This window comes from Corythoichthys intestinalis, chromosome 11 (assembly GCF_030265065.1).
Source record: "Corythoichthys intestinalis isolate RoL2023-P3 chromosome 11, ASM3026506v1, whole genome shotgun sequence".
Classification (NCBI taxonomy): domain Eukaryota; kingdom Metazoa; phylum Chordata; class Actinopteri; order Syngnathiformes; family Syngnathidae; genus Corythoichthys; species Corythoichthys intestinalis.
In genome coordinates, this window is record NC_080405.1 from 34965516 (window position 1) to 34990925 (window position 25410).

The 25410-nt window shown below is 39.7% G+C and overlaps 1 protein-coding gene across 3 annotated transcripts in view; it reads right to left on the bottom strand.

Moving 5' to 3' along the window:
- Positions 1-25410, bottom strand: part of ablim3 (actin binding LIM protein family, member 3) — a 109288-nt gene that overhangs the window by 83422 nt on the left and 456 nt on the right. For all 3 annotated transcript variants that reach the window (XM_057850060.1, XM_057850059.1, XM_057850061.1), the window contains exon 2: positions 12921-13055. In XM_057850060.1, the coding sequence (XP_057706043.1) occupies positions 12921-13055 (135 nt within the window). The remainder of the gene's footprint in view (positions 1-12920; positions 13056-25410) is intronic.

The following is a 25410-nucleotide window of genomic DNA, read 5'->3' on the forward strand; positions in this document are numbered from 1 at the left end:
TTTCAAGAAGGTATTTAAAATATAGTACTCTTTTGGAATTGAACCCAGGAGAGATTTGTTTTTTATTGGTGAGCGTTTGTCGCTTTAGATTTCTGATTCCAAAACTGTCTAAGGCCTATTCTTAATTGAATACTTTACTGTAAAAAAATGCATTCGTAACATTTATGGCATAGTTAAAAATGAGATATATGCACACCACTGTTTAATTTTAGTAGGTTTATGTTAAACATGTTGACTCATGATTACCAACTTCCTAATTAGAAATTGGCTGCATGTTCGAACGAATATAAAGTAAGAATATTGTTCACCCAAAACATTAAAAAAACCTAGAGTTCAAGTAGCCTAAATTCACTCCTTATCCAGAAGCTAAACTTCCACGTTCACCATTTTGCTGCCAGAATTACGGGTGGAGTTGAGTCAGAACGTGATGTTGCCCCTGCAGAGGCATGGCTTAGATTGGCTCACAGAAGAAAGGCTTTGGTTACAGCTGCAAGCCAGCAGAATATGGTAGCAACATACGCTTATAAAATCAGCAGTCTAATAAAACCAAAGTAGAACTTGTTTGGTCTTTTCCAGTGTTCCATGAATGCATCTAGGCTTTTGAGTTATTCCATTGCCACCCAGGGGAGACTTTCAGTATCAATATTTGTTAAAAGACAAACAAAAAGACCTTGTCAAGTGAGAAATATATATGATTTTACCTAACAATCATATTTAGCAACAATTGGCTTTCTAAAATGAATTGAATTACAATTTAAGTACATCAAAGACTTAACTGAATTTATTCTGCTAGTCATATGATCAATCCCTGAGTGGATTGCTAATGCAAAAAGGGGAGAAAAAAAATAAAAAGTACTTTCACTTGATGTTAGGCAATCCAAGGACTTGGTGAGAAATCATGGGCCTTGTGATTGTCGGTTTACACATTGGCCCGTGTGTGCAGCTGTGGTCATTAGAACTACACTGATTAGACACCAACAGGGGGTCTTGGTGATTGGGTATTTATCTTCTGCCAACAGACGCAATTAAAATTCCCATCTCAAGTCAGCCCAGGCTGGAATCCTAAAATAGTCCAGACAACTATCCTCTCTCCTTGAGTCTCAGCTTTTAAGTTTCGGCTTCAAAATCTTTGAGAGGCTGACCACAAGACTTCAACATTACCCCCACACTGAGCTCTTTTACATTGTTGTGTCCCTCACTGTGACTATCTTCTTAGCTAATGATGCAGTTTTGTATGGTAAAGTGTGCTCATTGTGAGGCTGACCACAAGGCTTCCACATTACCCCAAACTCAGCTCTTTCACATTGTTTTGTCTCTCACTGTGACTATCATCTTAGCTAATTGCAGTTTTGTGTGGTAAAGTCTGATCAATAGCAGTGGCGTCGTTAGGCCTATTTGAGGGGGGCTTCAGTCCCCCTAACCCCATAAAATATTCTCAACCCCCCCTAAATAATTTGTTGTTTTATTTTTAAAAAATATATATATGATATATTCACTATGAAGTTGCCAGAATATTAGTTTAGATCATTAGTCGGCGAACATCCAGGTGGAAGCTAGTGTTCGCCGAAACATGTCAGGTAATTAAACCACCAATAATTACTGTCTGGAACAACAGAAAAAAATGACAAATCTATAAGTGTAGACAAAATGAACTCAATACAACTATTAGTTTGAATCAGACATTTCCAAAGTCCGGCCCGGGGGCCAAATGCGGCCCGTGGTCAAATTTCACCCGGCCCCCAGCCTCTGTCATAAAATCAAAAATGTCTGGCCCACACACAGACTTAATAAATTGGTCAGCAGTACTGCAACCAGCATATGCTTACACACAAAATGCTGCTTCTCATTTACCCACTAAAAGGCAGCATCACTTTAACCCTTTTTTGCCAAATGTCACATTTGATACACCTAATATTTCATGATTTTGAGACTATTTTCGAATTTTGACATTTCTTTTTGGGAAAAAAAAAAAAAAAAAAAACGATGGATGCAAGTCAACATGCATTTGCAGGTTCTATGAGAAAAAAAACATGCTTTAGCATGAGTTATAGATATTAAAGCGCTTATTACACATATTCATTTTGACTTTTCTTTTTACAAATTTGAAAAAACTGTTTCATTAAGACCTTATTTTTCAAATTTTGAGATTCTCTGATAATGGCTTCATGTTGCAGGTATTGAAGGGCTAAGCAACATTACCCAGTGTGACCCATTACTTCCATTTTCTAAAATGGCGACAATCAACAAAAAAAAGAAAGTTGACTGTGACGGCCGACGCTTCAAGGATAGGTGGAAATTGGACTATTTCTTCACTAAAATACGCAACAACCGTGTCTGCTTCATTTGCAAAGAGACAGTCGCTGTTTTTAAAGATTTCAATGTTAGCCGATATTACCGAACAAGACAGGCTGACATGTACGGCAAGATTACAGGGAAGATTCGCAGCAAGAAATTGAAGCAACTTGAAGCTAGTTTAATATCACAGCAGCAGTATTTCGCAAGAGCCCGAGAGTCGAAAGAGAACGCCACAAAGGCTAGTTGTAAGATTGTTAAAATTATTCTGTTTAAAAAAATAATAAAGCAAATGGCTTGCTAAAATGTGCTTCAATGTATTGTTCTACGTAAAGGACGTCAGCCAAGGTCGGCCCCCTATATTTTTACCGCACCAAAACTGTCCCCCTTTGCAAAAAGTTTGGACACCCCTTTTTTAAATTAATAATTATATAACCCATCATTATTAACTTCAAGATGATCATAAATCTATCAGTTTTCCCTCACTTCATAGAGTAAGGTAGAAAACCCCATCAGTTCGTCGTCCAATCCATTCCACTTGTTCATATAGAGAACGACTACATGAGTGAAAATCCACTCAGTGTTTTCACTGTGTCCTTGCTCGCAATCGGTACTGGGCCGGCGTTACAGTATAATGGCGTTTCTAACGGCGTGTTTTTTTCCCCAGCAGCCGTTACCGTTACCGAGGATGTGAAGGGGCTCCTTTCTACAATTTGGTTGAATTAAAGGCGAGTTGTCTGATTATGACAGCTGTCTGAAATCAGGATAGAGCAGAGCGGGAGTAGGGAAGAGGGATGGGGTAGTGACCAGTGTTGTTAATAACGCCGTTAGAATATGACGGCGTTACTAGCGGTGTTATTTTCTTCAGTAGTGATTAATCTAATTAATTACTTTTCTCATCTAGTAGCGGTGTTATTTTCTTCAGTAGTGAGTAATCTAATTAATTACTTTTCTCATCTTGGCAACACCGTTACTGTTACTGAGGCGGGAAAGGCTTGCGCTACTATGCATTACGATGTTGGTTGACTGCCGCGAGAAAAGTCTGGAAAAAGACGGACTCACGGAGACGAGAGAGCAGAGCAGGAGTGGGGAGGAGGCAAGGGAGTGTGACGCCGTTGCAAACGCGATGCTACTATGCTAGATGGCGCCAATAATACCTGACTGTAGACGATAGCCTACAAACTACGCCCACATGATACTTCGGTAGATATCACATATACACAGAACTAGATGCAAATGATAGACCCGGCTGCATTAGCAACATATATAATAAAGAACCAGATGCGTTAGTAAACAGCCGCCATCTTAAAGCAGTAGACTTCTCATGAAGGCTCTGTTGTAGAGAACATTCCTGGCGAACCTAAGTCACTTTTTATCTAAAATGCTCCTAACTCGGCAAAACTTAACTTAAATCTATCTTTAAATAACAAAACAGTTTTAAAACTTACACATGTCGAAAATAGAAAAACCCTTTAAACTTCAGATTGTGTGTTTTTTTTTTTTTTTTTTTTTTAAGGGAAAAAAAAAACATGAAAATTATCACCAGTTACTTTGTCAAGTAACTAATTACTTTTACATTTATACGCAATTACTTTTTGAGAGAAGTAATTTGTAACTGTAATTAATTACTTTTTAAAGTAAGATTAACAACACTGGTAGTGACGCTGTTGCAAATGCGATGATGATGATAATTGGCCCGGAGCGTTAGCATAGCACTAGCGTTCTCGTTAGCATGAACATATAGCGTGGCAAGCATCATCTTAAATTCTAGGGCAACTTTTTTTCTTTTTTTTTTTTTACATACTGTTTGTGGCTTCCAGGTAATTATAATTAATTGAAAATAATGTGCTGTTTTCCTGCTGAGTGGGCATTATCCTCACCAACTTAGCAATGCCGTAGACGCTCCAATATAATAGCAATACTTATATGTACAGTATATATTTTATTATTATTACCAAAAATAATCACTTGCCCTAAACTTTTCTTGAATTACATATCCATGAGCCACGTGTGATGTTTTTTAATCAGAACAACTAGAACAAAGACAGGATAGGGAGGCGATTCAGAGCCTCACCTGCATATTGAAAAATATATCTATGGATGTGACGATACAAACGTCACGGTTAAATATGTACCTTGGTACGGGGGTCACTGTTCGGTGCGGGTTCAGTACAACAGGAAAAACAGAAAGGCTTAGTTTTTCACAGCATTTGTTAGTTACACTTCCTGGGGGCTAAGCCCCCCCTGTTCTTAAAACCTAGTGACGCCCCTGCTCAATAGTAAGGGTCATCCTTTTTGCAGTAACAAACCCTTACATTGATTTAGTTCTACTGTGGAAATTTCAGGGCATTTTACATGATAATAACAACAAACTAATGTGCCATAATATGGAACCCCAAAAGGGTCCAAATTAAATAAATTAATATATGCTTTATACCTTGTAAAATCTCATTGTGCTGAAATAGGACATTATGAAACAAAAAGGCCATAGTGGAAAAAGGCATTATGAAATAAAAACATTCTTTGTGAAAAACGCTTTTCATCTTGTAAAATCTTTTTCACAATAATACTACATTATTTTAAATTAAGGGCCAGATTACACAATTTTTCTGTTATTTATCAAAATGGTATTCATTTTAAAATGCTGTTTTTAATTATTTAATTTTGACCCTTTTGGGGTACCATACCATGACAGTGCTAAACTGCAAAGTGCTAAAAGCAGGGGAGGAATTTCCCCAAAACTAAGCTAAAAGTATAAGGCTGTGGGTTCTTTTCACATTTCACTGCAGTAAATAACTTGCCAACCTTACAGAAACTATTTTTAAGTCATGCCAAATCACACGTGGTTGAAAAAAAAATCAGGAGACTGACAGAAGCTGCAGCCATGTCAGCTATAATGTGGGGCTGCGTCTAAGTAAAGGCTTTTAGCAAAGTGCTGACATGCTCAATTTAACAGGTATAATGACTATGTTTTATGGGTGGCCGGTTGTTTCTAATTGCAAAGATTGTTGATGGGCACCCCACGGTGGTAGAGGAAGTTATCAGAATTGTAAACATCAACAGATGCCTTTTCAAGCATAATGTAAGCCCCGTCCTTGAGTGCAAGATTTATAAACTATGGCATGAAAATTGCTATGGCAGTAAGCAGTTGTTCTCAAGATTTTCACGATTTCGGTTGGAGTCACCTTTTCCATCAAATAGTGTGAACTAATAATGGCAGACCTGAATACTTTGGTAATAGATTTGTAAAACCATCCTGATGACAACGACGGTGATCGACTATGTAGTTTTTTTATGAAATAAGGTAACTACAATGTTTTATTATATAATTAGCGCATGGATTTCCTACTACACTACAACAAACTTGACGTTATATACCCATATTAACAAAGAGAGCAGAGAAGAGAAGCTGAAAGCAAAATTCTCGAGTGGAGAAATATGCATGAATGACTTCTCTCTTTCGGCACTTGGCATTGGTAAAGGATGGAGACAGATGGTTGCCCAGTGGAGACTGTTCAAACCAGTCGGGCTGATGAGGACCTCTGAGGACCTTTGAGGGCTGGCAAGCGACTTGTCAAATGGTGACTCACATACATGAAAGCAAGGCTATATTTCTTGCTATATTGTCAAAGAGAGCAGAATATTTTTTGCTCTCATCTTTCATTTCAAACGCTCTAACAATTTAGCAGACTCAAGACAATAATCAAGGTACCATTATGTGTAAATTGTTGTTGTTGTTGTTAAATACAGTAACTTTGCACAGAGAAGCAGAAAATTCATCTCTCACATGTGTTGAAGAGGCATTCGGGAGGAATCCCATTGCCTCCCGCACTCGCTTCTCTCCCTAGCAACCAGACTTTGGCGTGGTGATTGGACTAGCGTATCAGCGGTTGCTATAGCTACAGGAAGCTACCCTTCCGTGTAACCCCCCACTTCTAACTGTGTCTCTTTCTTTTTTCTTCACAACCTCTGTCTTTTCTTTGCTCTTATTGTCAGCTAAATATTCTATATATTGTGCCTTCAGATAGTGGTAGAGAGAGATGTTATGAATGCAAAGGATGAGTGATGGGATTAATAATGTCCTAAGGGAGGTCTTACTGACAGAAAACATGTCTGGAAAGAGCTACTGAAATGATGCAATTAAGAACAGTAGCAGAGCTCTAGGATTTATTAGTCCTGACAGTAACTGAAATTTTCATCATTTAAAAAAAATTTAAACAAGAGCCCTGACATTTTGTGTCTTTGAACACATTTAATTTTTTCCCACTGGCCGCAACACTGGAGTTGAACCTGGAGGGATGTCACACACGAGGAAATTAGTGATCATGGTAAAAGGCGGATTCCAAATGTCCATTTCACAGCGAAATCTCCCATTATCTGCCTGTTTGGTCTGCTTGTACTTCCTCATACAAAGTAAACATCAACCTTCCACTGAGTAAACCAGTTTCAACTTCTCTCAGAAAAAAATACATCCAGCGCAAACAAATGCTGAGGTGTTTTAAAGGGAATGGAAAGAAGCCTGCGAATTGGGGTGAAAAAGTCAGGATGTTTACATCTAAAAGCCATGCATCCTAACGTCTTTCCAAAGTGCATGCTTAATTGTGTTCTTTAAATAAAAAATGAATTGGAATGGCAGCATGGGGTCACACATGGACAAAAGGGATATCAGAGAAAGTAAGCTCCAAAGGCCCACTTCACAGCAAAGATCTGTGATCATTCCTATAGTCAACACTATCTGGCCGTAAGGTCGGCTTTGACTCCCAGGTTTGTCTCCCCTCTCAGGCGTCTGCGCCCACACCCACTGTCTTTTTCAGCTGTCTGGGTCACTGGGTTGCCAGTTGCAAGATGTTACCCTCCCAGGAGGTGTGTGACCCGTAGGTCAGCCCATATTGGTGGGTTAGGGACTATGGCTCTTTAAGCAAAGGGAGAGGGAGTAAGGCTCGAAACATTTTTTTTTCTTAGAAGAGGCGTTTTGGTTATAAAGGAATATTTGAGTGGCAACATTCTCATATACAAGCAAATTAATAAACTAGCACCAATTGTCATCAACATCAAGCATTAAAATTTGGTCAGAAATCTACAGTTGGCTGGTTCCGCATCGAAACTACGCCCACCCTTCCCCAAAAGTCAGCTGGGAAATGCTTTAATCTACCTTCCACCCTAATAAATGAATGTCGGGTGAATTACTATTAGGGGAATATATTTTTCTAAAGAGTTTTAAGTCACTGAGCTAGTACGCTCATACCGACTCTAGATCCTTATTCGTATGGGATTTGTGTTTTATAATTTCTTCAGCTATAGCAGCACTTGGTAACTTTTCAGTTTTGGTTTATTTTAGCACCGCCGGTGGACAAAAGGGGAAATGTTTTACCTTAAGGAAGACTGCATTTCCCATCAGGACCAGCGCTGCATTTCCCATGAGGACCAGCGCACACCCACACGATGTCGTAAAATTATCAATCAAGCAAAAATGAATCTCGCCTGAAGATGGATTGAACAACATTTCTGTTTCCAGCGGCTGTGTGAAGGATGAATAGGAATAAAGTAATGAATCCAGTTGTGACTAAAGAATAGCATATGACGTTTAGGAACCGTGTGGCTTAGTGGTGGCTGTCATACCAGCGAGCTAAAGCCGGGCCAATATTTATTCTGTATATCCTGGTAGCCTCACATTTTTTTCTCATCAGACAAAACTTTTTGTCTCTTTTGTTGCTCTGCCATCTTTGCAGAAATCACACAAAAGCGTTTGCATCAACTTCCGTCTTTATAATGAATGGGGAAAGGGGGAAGTGACGTATGCCGTAAAGCAGTCAGCACGTGTTTTTTTTGTGTGTGTGTGTGTGTGTGTGTGTGTGGCAGGGTTCCTGCCATCCTCCTCAAAGTTAACTAGTGCTGGTGAAGCGATGAAGACCCCCTCAAGATATAAATGAGGTGTCATTCAACTAGTTGTCAGCCGACATATTATCATAAATGTCATGAAAATATTGCATAAAATGTGAACAGTTACCTCGCATTGCTTTAAAGCTTGATGGCTTAACTTAATTTACATCACAGGTGAATTGATTTGAACCCATTGTGGTGCTCTCTAAAGGCAAAATCTTTTTTTAAAAAATGAAGTTCTCAAGTACTGTCTAGACATAACGTTATTGAAGTAATTATTGAATAGGGCACCGTCAGCCCTTTTGAGCAACTATAAGAGGAATATCGAGGAAGGTTGGAGGGAGGATGAGGAAAATTGGAAATATCTGCCATAGTATTACAATGACAAGAGTGTCAATCCAGGGATGCTCAATGATTCTCCAAGGACACAAAAACACAAAGAAAAAAAACAATGTCTTCAAATATACTTTTTTTTTTCATAAGTCAATGAACGCATCTGACAGATAGCAATTATTTATTGACAGAGGATTGTCATCCTGGTGAAGTGACTTTTGCCATTTGTCTCCACACAGCCTATATATGCCAATGTCATCCTGTCCCATGATGAGAAATTGATTTCATGGTTGAGTGGCAGTCATCAGGAAAGAGTGAACGGGTAAGAAAAAAAATGAGGGACAGGATAAAAGATGGAGTGGAGCAATTGAGCTAAGGGAACAAAACAAACTCTTAAATTATTCAGCTTTATTTGCAACCGGTCATTTTTCAAAATGCGTAAAGAAATTAACCAAATAGATAGTATCAGCAACAAGCATGAAGCCATAGATGGAATTTTAAAAGTTCAAAAGAACACACAGCACATTTGTGCTTGAGCAGGAGTCAGACAGCAAACAATAAAAGCTGTGGAAAACTGCTGTCTGTGCAGAGGCCCACATAGGAGAGCACATTATAGCCAGGGATGTGGAATTGTCTGGCCACACAATAATGCCCCATTACCTCACTTGGATGGGGAAAGCTCTATGAAACACGAGAAGGTTGTTTGATGTTCATCCATGAAGGTTTGATCTTACTGTAGTGAATTGTCTCAGAGTACGGAATGGTAAAAGAGTGGGAGACATATGAATCTCCTTCATATTAGACATAAAGTTATGATGTAATGTTTCAGCTCCACAAACAACCCCACCCCCATTTTTTTCCTCTGTTGTCTTCCTGAGTTCACCCCCTTCCTTCTCTGGGGCATGGAAAAGCTCCCTGTGATTGGTTAATAGCACCACAGAGATGCTGAGAATATCCACCAACCAGGGCACGGGTGCCCCATCAGACCGTTACCACAGCAACCCTTAACAACCATTTCGATAGTGCATGTGTGTGCTCAAATGCATGCACAAATGCATGTGTGTATTCATGAACAACAAGCACTATCAGTGCATGCGTGTGACAAGAATGTGCCAAAAGAATCTCCTATATGCGGTATAACATAATAATACTGTTGGAATACACAAACTACACGAGTTTAGGGATGATTTGAACAATGACCTCTGCAGTGCACATCTGTTTATGCAACACTCACAATAAATTGATGAGCACAAACCTGAAGATAGACACTAGCAAACAGAACAGAGGTTAGAAAAACATAAAAGTGTCTAAAGTGTCCAGAAGTGTTGATGCGCAACATTATCTCTCTAATTCTATCAATAAAACTCTAACATCATATATTGGCACTGCCAGTGTCCCACGAGTATTATGATGAATGTGTCAATCTCGACTTCACCAGCTCCCTCAAAACAAGACAACCTAACGACCTCATTGTTCACATCCCTCATCTGTAGTCTCTTTATGTAAAATCACTTGCACATGACTAAAAGTGAATGTTTTAGAGGTAGCACTATTCCTAAGCATACTAGCTTCAGGCTGCTCAGCACCATGACAAAAAGTATTTCTTGGACCTTTGATTTCTAATTTGCTTCTGCACACATACTTGACTGTCATGAGGGTTTTTCCAGAGGTGCACCTATTTTTAAGTGTGCCATAAATCAGTGTCATGTTTGAAAGCGACTCCGAGCCTTTTTCCCCCCCTTACATAAGTGCTTCTGTTACCTTATCATCCTTAAAGGTAAACTGCATCCTGTACTTTTCTACGTTCTATTATCCAAGCTGAAATTCAACAAAAAACTAATTGTATAATAAAAAGAGGAGCATCGTAAAGTAAAAGTTGTAGTTAGTGTGGTGGGTGCAATCAAAGTTTGTCTGACTAAGCTGGCACCAGGAAGATGTATTTTCCCAGCATCCTCTAGTGATTTCATAGTCTGATCCAAATATATAATTTAAAGAAGAAACATTTTTGAAGCCGTTAATTAAAGTAAATCTCTCTCACATTAAAGGATGCATAAATGAATCAAAATGAAGCACAATCTCTTCATGAATCTGACTCTTGTTTGCAAAAACTGATTATGATGATGAAGATATACCATAGATAGAAAAACTGTTTCACACTCTGTTTAAATACCGAGGTTTTGTCGATACATCCATTTTGCCTTTCAAGTCAGGGTCGAGAGGTGCTGGAGACTATCCCAGCTGACTTGGCACGAAAGGCGGACTACACCCTGGACTGGTCACCAGTCAGTCATAGGGCACAGTCAGGTTTTTGTGTTATACAAAAAAACATTCTTGGTTTAATTGGACCCATACACATGCAGTGGGGCAAATAAGTATTTAGTCAACCACCAATTGTGCCAGTTCTCCTACTTGAAAAGATTAGAGAGGCCTGTAATTGTCAACATGGTAAAACCTCAACCATGAGAGACAGAATGTGGGGAAAAAAACCCAGAAAATCACATTGTTTGATTTTTAAATAATTTATTTCCAAATTAGAGTGGAAAATAAGTATTTTGTCACCAACAAACAAGCAAGATTTCTGGCTGTCAAAGAGGTCTAACTTCTTCTAAAGAGGTCTAACGAGACTCCACTCGTTACCTGTATTAATGGCACCTGTTTTAACTCATTATCGGTATAAAAGACACCTGTCCCCAACCTCAGTTAGTCACACTCCAAACTCCACTATGGCCAAGACCAAAGAGCTGTCGAAAGACACCAGAGACAAAATTGTAGACCTGCACTAGGCTGGGAAGACTGAATCTATAATAGGTAAAACGCTTGGTGTAAAGAAATCAACTGTGGGAGCAATTATTAGAAAATGGAAGACATACAAGACCACTGATAATCTCCCTCAATCTGGGGCTCCATGCAATATCTCACCCCGTGGCGTCAAAATGATAACGAGAACAGTTAGCAAAAATCCCAGAACCACACGGGGGGACTTAGTGAATGACCCACAGAGAGCTGAGACCTCAGTAACAAAGGCTACTATCAGTAACACAATGCACCGCCAGGGACTCAAATCCTGCACTGCCAGACGTTTCCCCCTGCTGAAGCCAGTACACGTCCAGGCCCGTCTGCAGTTTGCTAGAGAGCATTTGGATGATCCATAAGAGGACTGGGAGAATGTGTTATGGTCAGATGAAACCAAAGTAGAACTTTTTGGTAGAAACACAGGTTCTCGTGTTTGGAGGAGAAAGGATACTGAATTGCACCATACCCACTGCGAAGCATGGAGGTGGAAACATCATGCTTTGGGGCTGTTTTACTGCAAAGGGATCAGGACGACTGATCTGTGTAAAGGAAAGAATGAATGGTGCCATGTATCGAAAGATTTTGAGAGAAAATCTCCTTCCATCAGCAAGAGCATTGAAGATGAGGTGTGGCTGGGTCTTTCAGCATGGCAATGATCCCAAACACACAGCCAGGGCAACAAAGGAGTGGCTTCGTAAGAAGCATTTCAAGGTCCTGGAGTGGCCTAGCCAGTCTCCAGATCTCAACCCCATAGAAAATCTGTGGAGGGAGTTGAAAGTCCGTGTTGCCCAACGGCCGCCCCAAAACATCACTGTTCTAGAGGGGATCTGCATGGAGGAATGGGCCAAAATACCAGCAACATTGTGTGAAAAGCTTGTGAAGAGTTACAGAAAATGTTTGGCCTCCGTTATTGCCAACAAAGGGTACATAACGAAGTATTGAGATAAACTTTTTGTATTTGACCAAATACTTATTTTCCACAATGATTTTCAAAAAAATTCTTTAAAAATCAAACTGTGATTTTCTGGGATTTTTATCCACATTCTGTCTCTCATGGTTGAGGTTTACCCATGTTGACAATTACAGGCCTCTCTAATATTTTCAAGTGGGAGAACTTTAGTGGTTGACTAAATACTTATTTGCCCTACTGTATCCTCTCGAGGTTGATTAATGGTTTTAGACCCCTTGTCTAAAAAAGGAAATATTCTTATAATTTACGTATATCTCCTATTTCCTTATGCACATGCTGCAGCAGTAAGTCAAGTGTAGGTCTTTTCCTCTTGAAGAAAGAAAAAAGCTTGGAAACAATGTCATTAGACAGTAGTGTACAACAGGGGAAATCCCTTTTGAGTTGGCTGTACTGTTAGCAGGTGTCTAAGTCCCCCGCAAGGCAACTCTGATCCACTCCAATCCTCAGTGTGGGCTAATAGTAGAACTCAGCATGAAGACTAAGATGGATTAGCAAGAAGATCCACTATTCTAAGCAATCAAAGCAGGTTGTTTGCAGAAATAGTAAGGGTGTGACTCAGTCCTTGTTTTTGGTTTCACACTTGAATTTGTCACGGCAACAACTGCAACAAAATACAGTATATGGTTCCTAGTTCTTATGGATGCCATCTTACCTGTGCAAGTAAAACACTTGACATGAAAGTGAGTCTCTTGAACTCGAACCACCTCTCCTTTGCACACTTCCCGACACCGTTGACACCGGATTGGCCCACCGCTTGGCTCACCTCCCATTGAGCCTTGGTGATATGCTGTGGTGGAAAGAATGCCAACAACGTGAGTAAACATTGCAGCCCTAGGTGAAATGTAATGGGTTTTTTTGCCCAAAAATGTATTTTTGAAAGGTAAACCTCAAGTTAAAATGAAAACATCACAGTATCTCCCCACCCCCATACATTATGGACTTTACTCCCTGGTAGGATGCTTCACAGGCAATTTCAAATATAGGAAAGTTTGCACTAGTGCATTTTCTTATTGGCACATTGCTCCCCGGCGAGTTTGAAAAGGTCTTTAGCCACCATCGTCTTTAGCCACCATCATCATTGTTTAATTTGATAAAATGTTATTGTACCATTAGTAAAAATTACAATATATCCATTTTAATCATTTCCAATTTAGAAAAATCTGGCTTGAAATCTGAAACAAATCATTCAGTGATCGGCTAATTCTTCAAATCTTAAATTGATGATAGGCTCCAATTACTTACTTTAAGGAAAAAGGTTTCTTTGTAGTTGACCAATAAATAGGCTTTTGTTTCTATCAATACACGAACAGTCCAATAAAACGCATAACTTACATAGCCTACGTTATATACTGTAGCTCTTTTCTCAATCAATTTAACCAAAATAGCTGCATTGTAATAGGGGTTGATAACTCTTGAATAGTTAAGGAACACTCCAATGATTGTTTTTTTCTTGTTGTTGTTTTGTGATGCACTTTAGGGATTAGTGTGTCAATGTATCCCTTACTGCTCTTAGTGGTGTCTTTGTACAGTTTTTCCAGTTGTTCAGTAACAATACAAATCAACAGGTGACTGCAAACATTGACAACACTAATTAGGTGGCTGAAACACTGAATACAAGCTTGCTAACAAAAAACACACACAATCCAAAGCATGTTAAGCTTTTAATGCAATCTAAAATGCTTCCATTGTTTTCACAAGACACCCAGACATCCTAAGCAAGCACGTGACTGAACAGCTGCAGTCACGCTAGCTCATTTCACTCTTCATCTTCCTCAAGGAGCATCCTTGTGGTCCTACAGTGGTGGAGTGGTTAAATGGCAGGATAACCAGCTGGCTTTGCTCAATACCTAAATAGCTGACTGAAGGACTTTGCTGCTTCACTGGTGGCAGCACATGCGTTAGCGTGCTTCAGCTACTGATTCCATTTCCCTGGAGGATTCCCAAAGGACTAGCACTACTTAAAATGTCTTAGAGTCTTGCATGCCCCATATCCAGAGTGCCGTGAGCTGTATGATGCTATGTGTATGTATGTGACTTGTCTCAAGTTAGTCCTATGGACTGAAGACAGAATGTAGACATGAATCTAGATGTAGCGAGTGGGCATTGAAAATATGCGAGCTTCATTACTTCCTACTCTTTGTCCCCCACACTCAAGTCACAGTTAATTTATTGTTCCTCTCACAACGCAAGTGTCCCCAATATACACGATAATTATTGGTCCGATAATTATCGGTACGATTATAGGAATTATGACATAATCCCAATAAATACAATAACATTATTAATAGGCCCGATAATATACAGCATAATTATTTTGACAAGGTGTCGGTGGATTGGGATGTGTGCGTTTGTTTCCACTCCTATTTTGCCAGTCCAATGTATCAGTGACTGTGTGTGGGAGAACAAGAGGGAGTTGTGCCACAAATTAAGCGCTCCCTTCTGTGACGTAACGCTCAAACGACGGCAGTGTGCTAAAAAATAAAAATAAAAAGCATGGCGTCGGTAGTGTGGCATTTTTTTTAAGTTGGCAGTGCAAAACGCTTCACTTGCAGATTGTAACAAATGCAAAACCGAACTTCCACGAGGAGGGAAAAAAGTGTCGAGCTATAACACATCTTAATAAGCCACTTAAAAGATCACAATCGCTTCGATGGTGTTTTAAAAGAGTATGAGGGCGCGCAAGCTGTGAATGAATCTGCCCATTCAATTGCAAAGCCAGCTATGAAAGCCAAGGTTGTATCATTTAACAAGGCCTTTGAAAAGTTTCACAAAGATGACCGAGGGCTATAGTAATCACATACAGTACATGATCACAGAAATGATGGCGCTACCAACTCTTTTCCCTAGAAGACATAAGATTCAGGCGGCTACAACATTATTTGGAGCCCAGGTTCATCATTCCTGTTAGGGCCTCCACCTCTTCTTCCTGAGCCCTTGCTTAGGTGAGGGGAGTTTGGTTGATTACAGGTCAGACGGGTGGCGCGGCCACAAGTGAGAGCGGTTAACATCAGCCAGCTTTAAAAGCCCAGCAGATGCCCCATCACATCGCCCGATCAACTCGTCTGGTTCCACCGTCAGTTGTTTCTCACTTTGATGCTTTCCACTGATCACCAGCTCACGACTTGTTTTTTTATCTTGCCCCAGGACCTGTTCTCTGCGCGCCCCTTGTCGGATTCCACGCCTGCCTCCTTCTGAGCTCCCTCGCCTCACGCCGGCTCAGCCACCCCAAGCAGAGCAAGCTACAGCAACACATTCTTCCTTGTGGTCGCTAATAAATCATTGCTCATCACAAGCGCTGTTTGTCTGCACTGGGATCCTCTCCTTCTCGCGCTCCCTAACAATTCCAAGCCAAATGTTTACCGGCAAAGTATGATGAGATTGCCACACGCTTCCATACTTCGATAGGCAACCATGCACGGCACGTTTCACCACTGACATATGGACGTGTATTCGTGTAATGTTAGTACTTTCAGCATGCTTGGTATGACGGCGCAGTGGCTGGACAAGGATTTTGTACTGTGCAGAGAAGTAACCTCATGCTTTATTGAAAATTGGTTCACTCACTGCCGTTTATATGGATTGTTATAAGGCAAGCCATTAATCCTTTTTGTTTGACCATATTTTTTGATAATGAGGAATGAGTGATGAACCTTACTATATAATGTTTCCATTTTACAGTGTTAGTTATATACGTACGTTAGTAAGTTATTCAGAGGCCTTTTGGTTATTGATAGGTTTGCTGTCCTATAATTGCCAAGTTGTTTCATGGACCAAGACCCCAACAGTACCCTCTCCTGTAGCACCAAATGTTTTTATCTGATGACAAGGCACAATACCTGTTGGGTTTATGTTTTAGTTCAGTGCTCATCGTTCAGGGAACAGATCTTCAATGACAGTGATTGACTCAAATTATATTTCAAAAAATAAATATTGGCACTTTATTTGAAGTTGAGACTGTTCTTGTCATTATTTTGTTCATTATAATAATGTTCATGTCATCATAAAAAATGGCTAGGTCAAAGGCAAATCTATGTTGAGTCCACCACCAGTTTTTTTTTTTTTTTTTAATTAACCTCCATGTGTTTAAAAACCCAGGTTAATATACATTTAAAAATTATATACTATCGGTATTCGATATCGGCTTAGAGGAGCAGGAAGTTATCGATATCCGTTTTTAAAAAATGGATATCATGCACCCCTAGTCACCAGTGGAGCCAACTACTACATCTGATAAGTTCTGGACTAAAAAAAATAACACTTTCTTGTTAATGTACTGTCTGTGCATGTGCGAGAAAGAGAGATAAAGAGACACTCATACAGTATAAACCACAAGTCACAATATAACAACAGTGATTCCATCAGGTGTAAAGTAGCGATAATGTGAACATAGTAAGTGCCAAATACCGGCTTCAAAGAGATATAATTACAGTGGCCAGTTGAAATGCTGCCAAACCCATATGGAATATTCTCTGCACTCAACAGCCAAGTAAAGTTATAACCTGCAGCATTCAGTGATTCTTACTGTACTTGGTTGGAAAGATTAATTCTAATATGCCAGATTTTAATTACATTAAATAAATGCTTAACCAGTAAAGTGTGACTGACAAAGCGCTGTACCTAAACAGAGAATCCAGATAAACAATCAGATCAGCAACTTAAGTATTACGGCATTCTTCTCCATTATGTAAGTGGATTCATTCCCATTCAAACCTTCTATGCTTTCCCATGCAAAGGTTGTGAGTCATTCTTGATAGCCTCCAAGCAACAGGTGAAATCCCAGACTAAATCATTGGCAAGTGCCCGAAGAGAACCCTGCCTCAAGCTGACAGGTGATAAGAACAGAGCCAGGGTCAGTGAGGCAGACAGCATCCCCAGAGACCAAGAGACTGCTACTATTTCTGCCTCTGACCTGACAGCCACGGAGAATAACCTGCTTGGAGCACAGCCACCAGGGATGCTTGGGTATTGGTTGTGATGAGGAATGAACTGATAATGATCACTAAAGGAAAGCAATTTAACGGTCTTGTGGAATTGGGTAGCAAAGGTGGAAATTCATTCTAAATAGAAGTTTTAAAAAAACAATACTACAAGTGCTACCTGGTATGAACCCTTTTTCATAATATATTTTCATCCTGGGGTTAAATTTGTGTCAGATCAGGATCCGGTGCTTCTTGATTTTGGCCTCACTGCGTTATTTGACTTATTTAGGCCTAAAAGGTTCATTATTGAACAGCTCTGTCACAATCTACCTGTGGACAGCTGTAGAGTATTATATTTAACAGCAGTCGTTATTAGAAATAAATTACGGGTCTACAGTATGCCATCAACCGGGCAACAATTCCTCAGGTGCCTGTCATCATTTGTAAAATATGAAAGTCCAGCTTGAAAAAGCTTCAGAAAAGGCATCTGCTATTGCTAGGTGACCCCTAATATACTTAAAACGGCCAATTTCCTAAACACTCTTGCTGTAACAGCGGAAAAACTAAACAATATACTAGTCCTTCTAAAAAAATTAGCATATTGTGATAAAGTTCATTATTTTCTGTGATGTACTTATAAACATTAGACTTTCATATATTTTAGATTCATTACACACAACTGAAGTTGTTCAAGCCTTTTATTGTTTTAATATTGACGATTTTGGCAAAAAAGTCAAGAAAAAACAAAAATCCCTATCTCAAAAAATTAACATATTTCATCCGACCAATACAAAAAAGTGTTTTTAATACAAAAAAAGTCAACCTTCAATTAATTATATCAGCTATGCACTCAATACTTGGTCGGGAATCCTTTTTCAGAAACGACTGCTTCACTGCGGCGTAGCATGGAAGCAATCAGCCTGTGGCACTGCTGAGGTGTTATGGAGGCCCAGGATGCTTTGATAGTGACCTTAAGCTCATCCACAGTGTTGGGTCTGGTGTCTCTCAACTTCCTCTTCACAATATCACACAGATTCTCTATGGGGTTCAGGGCAGGAGAGTTGGCAGGCAAATTGAGCACAGTAATGCCATGGTCAGTAAACCATTTACCAGTGGTTTTGGCACTGTGAGCGGGTGCCAGGTTGTGCTGAAAAATGAAATCTTCATCTCTATAAAGCTTTTCAGCAGATGGAAGCATGAAGTGCTCCAAAATCTCCTGATAGCTAGCTGTATTGACCCTGCCCTTGATAAAACACAGTAGACCAACACCAGCAGCTAACATCGCACCCCAGACCATCACTGACTGTGGGTACTTGACACTGGACTTCAGGCATTGTGGCATTCCCTTCTCCCCAGTCTTCCTCCAAACTCTGGCACCTTGATTTCCAAATGACATGCAAAATTTGAGCAAAAGTCCAGTGCTGCTTTTCTGTAGCCTAGGTCAGGCGCTTCTGCCGCTGTTTCAGGTTCAAAAGTGGCTTGACCTGGCGAATGCGGCACCTGTAGCCCATTTCTGGCACACGCCTGTGCACGGTGGCTCTGGATTTTCCTACTCCAGACTCAGTCCACTGTTTCTGCAGGTCCCCCAAAGGCTGGAATTGGCCCTTCTCCACAATCTTTCTCAGGGTGCGGTCACCTCTTCTGGTTGTGCAGCGTTTCCTGCCACACTTTTTCCTTCCCACAGACTTCCCACTTAGGTGCCTTGATACAGTACTCTGGGAAAAGCCTATTCGCTCAGATATTTCTTTCTGTGTCTAAGCCTCTTGCTTGAGGGTGTCAATGATGGCCGTCTGGACAGCAGTCAGGTCGGCAGTCTTGCCAATGATTGCGGTTTTGAGTAATGAACCAGGCTGGGAGTTTTTAAAAGCCTCAGGAATGTTTCGCATGGGTTTTGAGTTAATTTGTTGATTCGGATGATTAGGTTAGTAGCTTCTTTAGAGTACCTTTTCATGATATGGTAATTTTTTGAGATAGGAAATTTTGGTTTTTCTTGACTTTTTTGCCAAAATCATAAATATTAAAACAATAAAAGGCTTGAACTACTTCAGTTGTGTGTAATGAATCTAAAATATATGAAAGTATAATGTTTATCAGTACATTACAGAAAATAATGAACTTCATCACAATATGCAATTTTTTTGAGAAGGACTAGTACTGTAGCATCTGCTTAAAAGATGAAGCAAAGAACAAAGGTCAATCAATGACCTCTTAATTGTAAAAATGAACGGTTACCCACAAGAAATGTAGGGGTTGCAATTATCCCCAATACACTCATCCAGTCATTAATAATAGACACTTTCACGTTCTCACAGTCAGTTGGTCATTGTTTTGCAGTTAAAACTTTTTGCAAAATGTCACAAAACCAGTTTGGGATTTTGCTCAAACAGCCACGCCTCTCGCTGTTCCTTGAATCTTTATAACAAATTAAATACCCTTTGTAATGCAACAATTACTCAGTTTGTAGAACTGGACTTAAAAAACATGACCGCAGAAAAAAATGACCCACAAAGACTCTATAATGGTTACGGTCTTATTTTCTGGTAACAATTTTAAGATTTTAAAATTCTTACATTTTCTTTCGAAAATGTGCAATAGACCCCATGTCTGTTATTTTTACACAATATTGATCAATTTGAATAGCTTAGAAACTAACATCTTCTTAATGACTCAGTGTTTGTCAAATGGAAGCAGCTCAGCCCATTTCCTTGTTCAGAGTGATGAATGTTTTTGCCTTTAAAAATAAATTTGGTTAAGTGATTCAACATTTCTGTTTTCTTTGACAAAGTTGAAGGCTGCTTGTTGCAGATGGGGACATCGGGTGACTTGATAGAGAACCTTGTGCTATAGGCCCAGCAGTTAATTTATTATTGAACTAGTCCACTCTTGTTTACATTCACACATATTACTCACTTGGGTGAATTGGCCTCAGCAGGTCTTTGAGCTATATGCGCAGTAGGAAGTCATTGTGTTTGTGAAATTTTCAAAACAAAGCTATGGTCTTCTGTAGAAAATTATCAGGTCCCTACCCCCCAGCCAAGTCTCACAATTCCCCATTCATCCTTGAACTCAGACAAGACCTTGAAGGGGAGAATTCATCAAAGCTACGAGTGGCCATTCAGTGGCACCACTAACATTCTGCTACAGTGTGACTGGAGAGCAAAAGGTTATGCTACCACTGACAGTATGAATGATCACTCAATATAAGCATAGGCCAAGGTCATGAAAAAAGGGACACGTCATACAATTGTTTATCATACCAATTGAATATTATTATATTTATACACACATGTATATATATACATATATACATACAGTATATGCAAATCTGAAATAAATATCATTTATATCTAATAATGACGTTCCAAACCATTCTTGTAATGTATGGCTCCGCAGATTTAGCTCCGGTACTTGAACTAAATGATCAGACATGTGTTTTATCCCACTTGATAACCTTTGCTTGCTTTATTTATCTAAAATGTTAGTCCAAATGAATGACATTTTCAGTACAGCATCATCTATCTGCCATGCAGGTAAACAACATCACACTGGATAATCCCAATGCTATGGAATGAAAGTGCCCACTAGATAAGCGCGGACAGTCAAAACTGTGTAATAATTCTGTTTGCGAGGATGGCCTCCGGTCTATCACACCCAACGTTGTGGAAAAATGCACACACTTTGGCCCATTCATGTACAAGCCAGAAGCATGCCGGAGGGAACAGGAGGACACATGTTGACGGACTGGAAGAGATTTTCTGTCCATCGCTAAACTCAGATGTGTTCATGCCAACAGATTCATTTTCAGTTAGGACGTTCCACCACCATCTGCCTGCTGTGACAGCATTGACATACACCTCGAGCACTCAGTTAGCAGTAAATCCCGGGTTAACATTTTAGTGACGTGTGTTGGTTTGCACTCATACTTTAGACCCCCACATTTTCTCTAAAAGCACTTCAAACTGCTTTATGCTAGGTGAATGGACCAACAAAGATGCTGTTGATTCTTTTGACAGATAAGGGAATATTGACCTATTAATTACTTCAATACAAATATTTTCGTCTCTTGATTGCCTGCCCAACAAAGAAGAGTAGAGGGAAAAAAGCAAAAAAAAGTTACTCTGTTGTTTGCTGCAGTTCTGAAAAAACTAACAGTGTTCAGTTCTTATAATGGCACATGCCTTTACTTGAATGCTTTGTAAATTGTAAGTATACAGTATGTGTGATTGGTGATGTGTCTATGTGTAGTATATGTGTTAGTTCTAGGGATGTCCCGATCTGGACAGTTGATCAGAAATCAGGCCGATCGCGCCATTTTTCAAAAAATATATTTAGGTTTTTCTGCTTCATCCGCGTACAGCCTCTCACTCTCCCTCCTTCTGCTTTTTTTGGTCAGCAGTGCCCTGGTGTTACCTATTTAAAGTTAAAGACAATTGACAGGGTTGATTGCTTGGATTCTTGCCAGAGAAGCTTGGTAGCTCTACCATCAAAGGGGCTGTATGTGTCAATCATCGTTTAGTTTGTTAAACACCAGCGGTAGTGTGTTATGGCAACTCATTGTGTAAGTGAGAGGCTGTTCTCAGCAGCATTAGCGGATTTGAGTGGACCCAGTCAATGAAGCATTTAACAAAGACAAGCATTTTTCTACGTTGTTCTTGTTTAAAAATAATCCACATTATCAAGGCAGCATGGTGGGAGAGTAATATGTTGAAAACTTTTTTTTTTTTTTTAAATTAAAAAAAAAAAACTTTTTTTTCGCTATCGGATCGGGACTCGGTAACGGCAGATTCTCAAAATGAGGTGAATCGGACTCGGGTGCAAAAAAATGTGATCAGGACATCCTTAGTTGCTCCATAAGTAAAAATGATTTTATTGTCTTTTTGCCTACCTCAGGCTCAGTAACTGCTCTTAAGTGTAAGAATAACTAATTGATTGGTCAATACAAAATCACTTTGCCTGAGAAATATTATGGTATGATTGTAAATTTGGATAAATTGTTTTAAATCATGGCTGCAAAAACACATCATACGGAATGTCTCTTTAGCTAATTTGTTGGCAAAAAAAGTCAATAAACTCATCCTCAGTTTTCCACCATTAAACACTGCCATTGTAAGAAGTTGCTTAGACACCCACACAGATAATTCTCCCATTCCAGATATTCGAGGAATGACAATATCAGTCATTGTACATAAGATGAACAATTAACATGTTATATTGTTGGAGCCTTGGACAAAAACAGCATGCAAGTAAATGTAGTGCACATTGCATGGCCTGCAGTCAAACAAGACCTGCCAGCTGCCACCATAAGAGCAACGAGCATTGGCTTAATATTGGAGGTTCTTACAATGACAAGCTACTTTATCAATACTATAGGTTCCTCTGATTTGACAAGCTACACATTGAGAACCGGTCAAGAAATGACTAACGCTGGAAGTTCTTCAACTTCTACAACTGAGAAGGTGTTTTAAGTTCTTCCCTAACAAATCTGAGCGGTCTTGCTCGTGATTTAACAAGGGATAACTTGTACAAATGCAAAACAGCATCCACTGAGCCGCCAGCCCTGCGGGGGGAAAGTCCTGATTCAGCTGACAGGGGATCAGGGTCAGCTGATACAAGGTCAGCTTAGCATCACGGCAGCCCCCGGGTTAGTCTAAGATAAGTACAACAGGGGGCTCCAGGCATCTTCGTCATGCTCCACATCACAGTCACATAAGTCCACGAGACCAACAGCAGGCTGCTTGGAAGACGTGCAGCGCGTCCTCCTTCTCCAATGACCATGTTGGAGAAGTGACAGGTGGATCTTTGAGCACAGAAAACAATGGACAGTCTGTGGGAGGTTTAATACGGTAGTATACAATTTAATAAGTATTAGTGCTGCATCAGAATAAGAGGAATTGAGGAGTGACAACAGTTGAATGAATCAAATGCTACGCATAAGCGAATTTTCAGGGGGGGCCAGGCCCTCTGGTGGCCGAAAAGTGTCATTGCATGTAATTGACTTGCCTATACAGTATGTGATTTTAAAATTAAAATTTTCCGGTAAAATATTGTCTATAAAAGTTTCAAAGCAATAAAACAACAAAATGAATGAAATGAAAAAAAAAAATTATAATGGGTCAAAATTATTTTTCAACAGATCATGTGAATAGCACCTTAGATGGTCATTTGCTTTGCTTAGCCAAAACCACCCGAGGACTGAAGAAGCAAGATGGATATACGTAATTTTTTTCTAACCTAAGCTTTCAAAAGCAACAGCAACTACTGAGCAAGAACCAAGGAATGAGACCACCGACAATATGGTGAGCGGAGTTTCAATTTGCCCCACTAAATATGCTAATTGTACAACAGAGCCACCACCGGTTTCTTGCCAATGTAGTTACCCCCGTCAAAAATTGTGTCCTCTGGTCGCGGGAGCGCACACACACACACACATTAGTTATGAGTTATGTCGACTTAAACAATTAATTGAAGCCAGAAAAGAATCACAGGTATATATTTTGGACATCAACGTTTATTAAACTGGAGAAACTCCATACAGGACTTGAATTACAGTAATAACAGTTATAGGTCATCCTACGAGTAAAACTGTGAAACATGGCCTTTTTTAAGTTCAGTATGTTTTTATGTATGTTATACGACAGGGGAAAAAAGTTTTTTTTTTTTTTTAATTAATGGATGTGCCATTTTTAAAAACCTTGTAGATAACTACATCACCAAAACACGGAAATCAAGCAAATCAGTGCAGGGGATATAATTTTTCACTGGGGTAACTACATTGGCACGACACCGGCGGGCGTACCATATTCAATGGATGATGATCTTGGCGAAAAGTATAGCCTAACTCATTTGCTCCCAGAAACGTATAAATACGTTCTATTTTTAAAAACGTATTCATACGTCTTTTGCGTTTTTTTTTTTTTTTAACAAGAAGAATCTATAGCTTCCAATATATCTGAGAAACAGAAAACAAGGGTCCAAACCCATTTTAAAGCAAAAAAACTGGCCACTGCAGGGCAGTAGTGCATTTTGTAAGACCCGCAACCCGATTCAACAGCAATGAACGGCCGGGCAGCACGGTCGGAGCGCTGGCGGCATGATGCCAGGCGGCGCTCCGACCGAACAAAAGAACCGAGAGGACGCCTGGCGCTGGACAACTGAGAAAAACGAGTGGGACCCCGAATGCAGCGACTCGCCGAGCAGACCCCATAGAGACGCAAAAACAATCCATCTTTGTGAGACAGACAACAATGAGGGAAAAGTTTACATGGCTGATGCGGCGACAACGGCGTCATCTCGGCGACAAATCATCATCTCTCAGTAGTCATGCGGAAATAAATTGTTACTTTGCTATCAAAAGCTCTATTTGTCTGGTTGTTCATGGTATTTTGTAAAAGAAACACATTATTCAGATGTTTGGGATGTAACTAATGCAAAAAATAGCTTTGTTAAAGTCAGAGTTATGTTTGAAATGTATGCGTTTACAAAAAGCTCATTTTCTCAGTTTTTTTCATCAGAAATTGGAAAATTGCTCAAACTAAGCTATTTACTAATGCTGATTTCTAAAGAATGCAAAAAGATATGAACTTACTTTTTTTTCTGCTGAAAGAAGAGAGTCTAATATTTCTTTTGTTGGGTTCATTTTTATACAGCAATAGAACAGAATTTTCTGTGGGCGTTGCAAAATCAGTCAAAATCCAGAAAAACGGCCGGGAGCGAAGGGCCTTGCTCTGGTGAAAATGGCTGGGAGTGAATGAGCTAAGCAGCCTGATTTGGAATTCCCCTCAAGAATGATGGCAAACAAAAACGCTCATTTTCAACTTATTATTATAAAGATTCTTGTCAGTGAATTTTATTGCTGACACTGTGTTTCAGGGTCATCAACATGTTGTGCCCCCCTGCCCCAAAGGTCAAACTCCGCCTATGATGCTACGGCATGGGTGTGAATATAGTGACTAAAATGAGGAAGAAAATGAACGAGGAACCTGGAAAGAAATCCCAAAAAGCTTTACGGTCGTTCTCTGCGGTACTCTGAACTGTTTGACCGACCTCGTCATTTGTTTTGTCGGGTTTTATCATGAGAATAGTGGACAAAATATTAGGAAACCCTCTCAATGCAATGCAGTTCAGTTAGATAAACTCACGCCTCACTAGTACTGTGGTTTGTACAGTAAAAGATTTTATGAGACGTTTTAGCTAATTTAAAGACATGATTTATGTTTTGGCTCA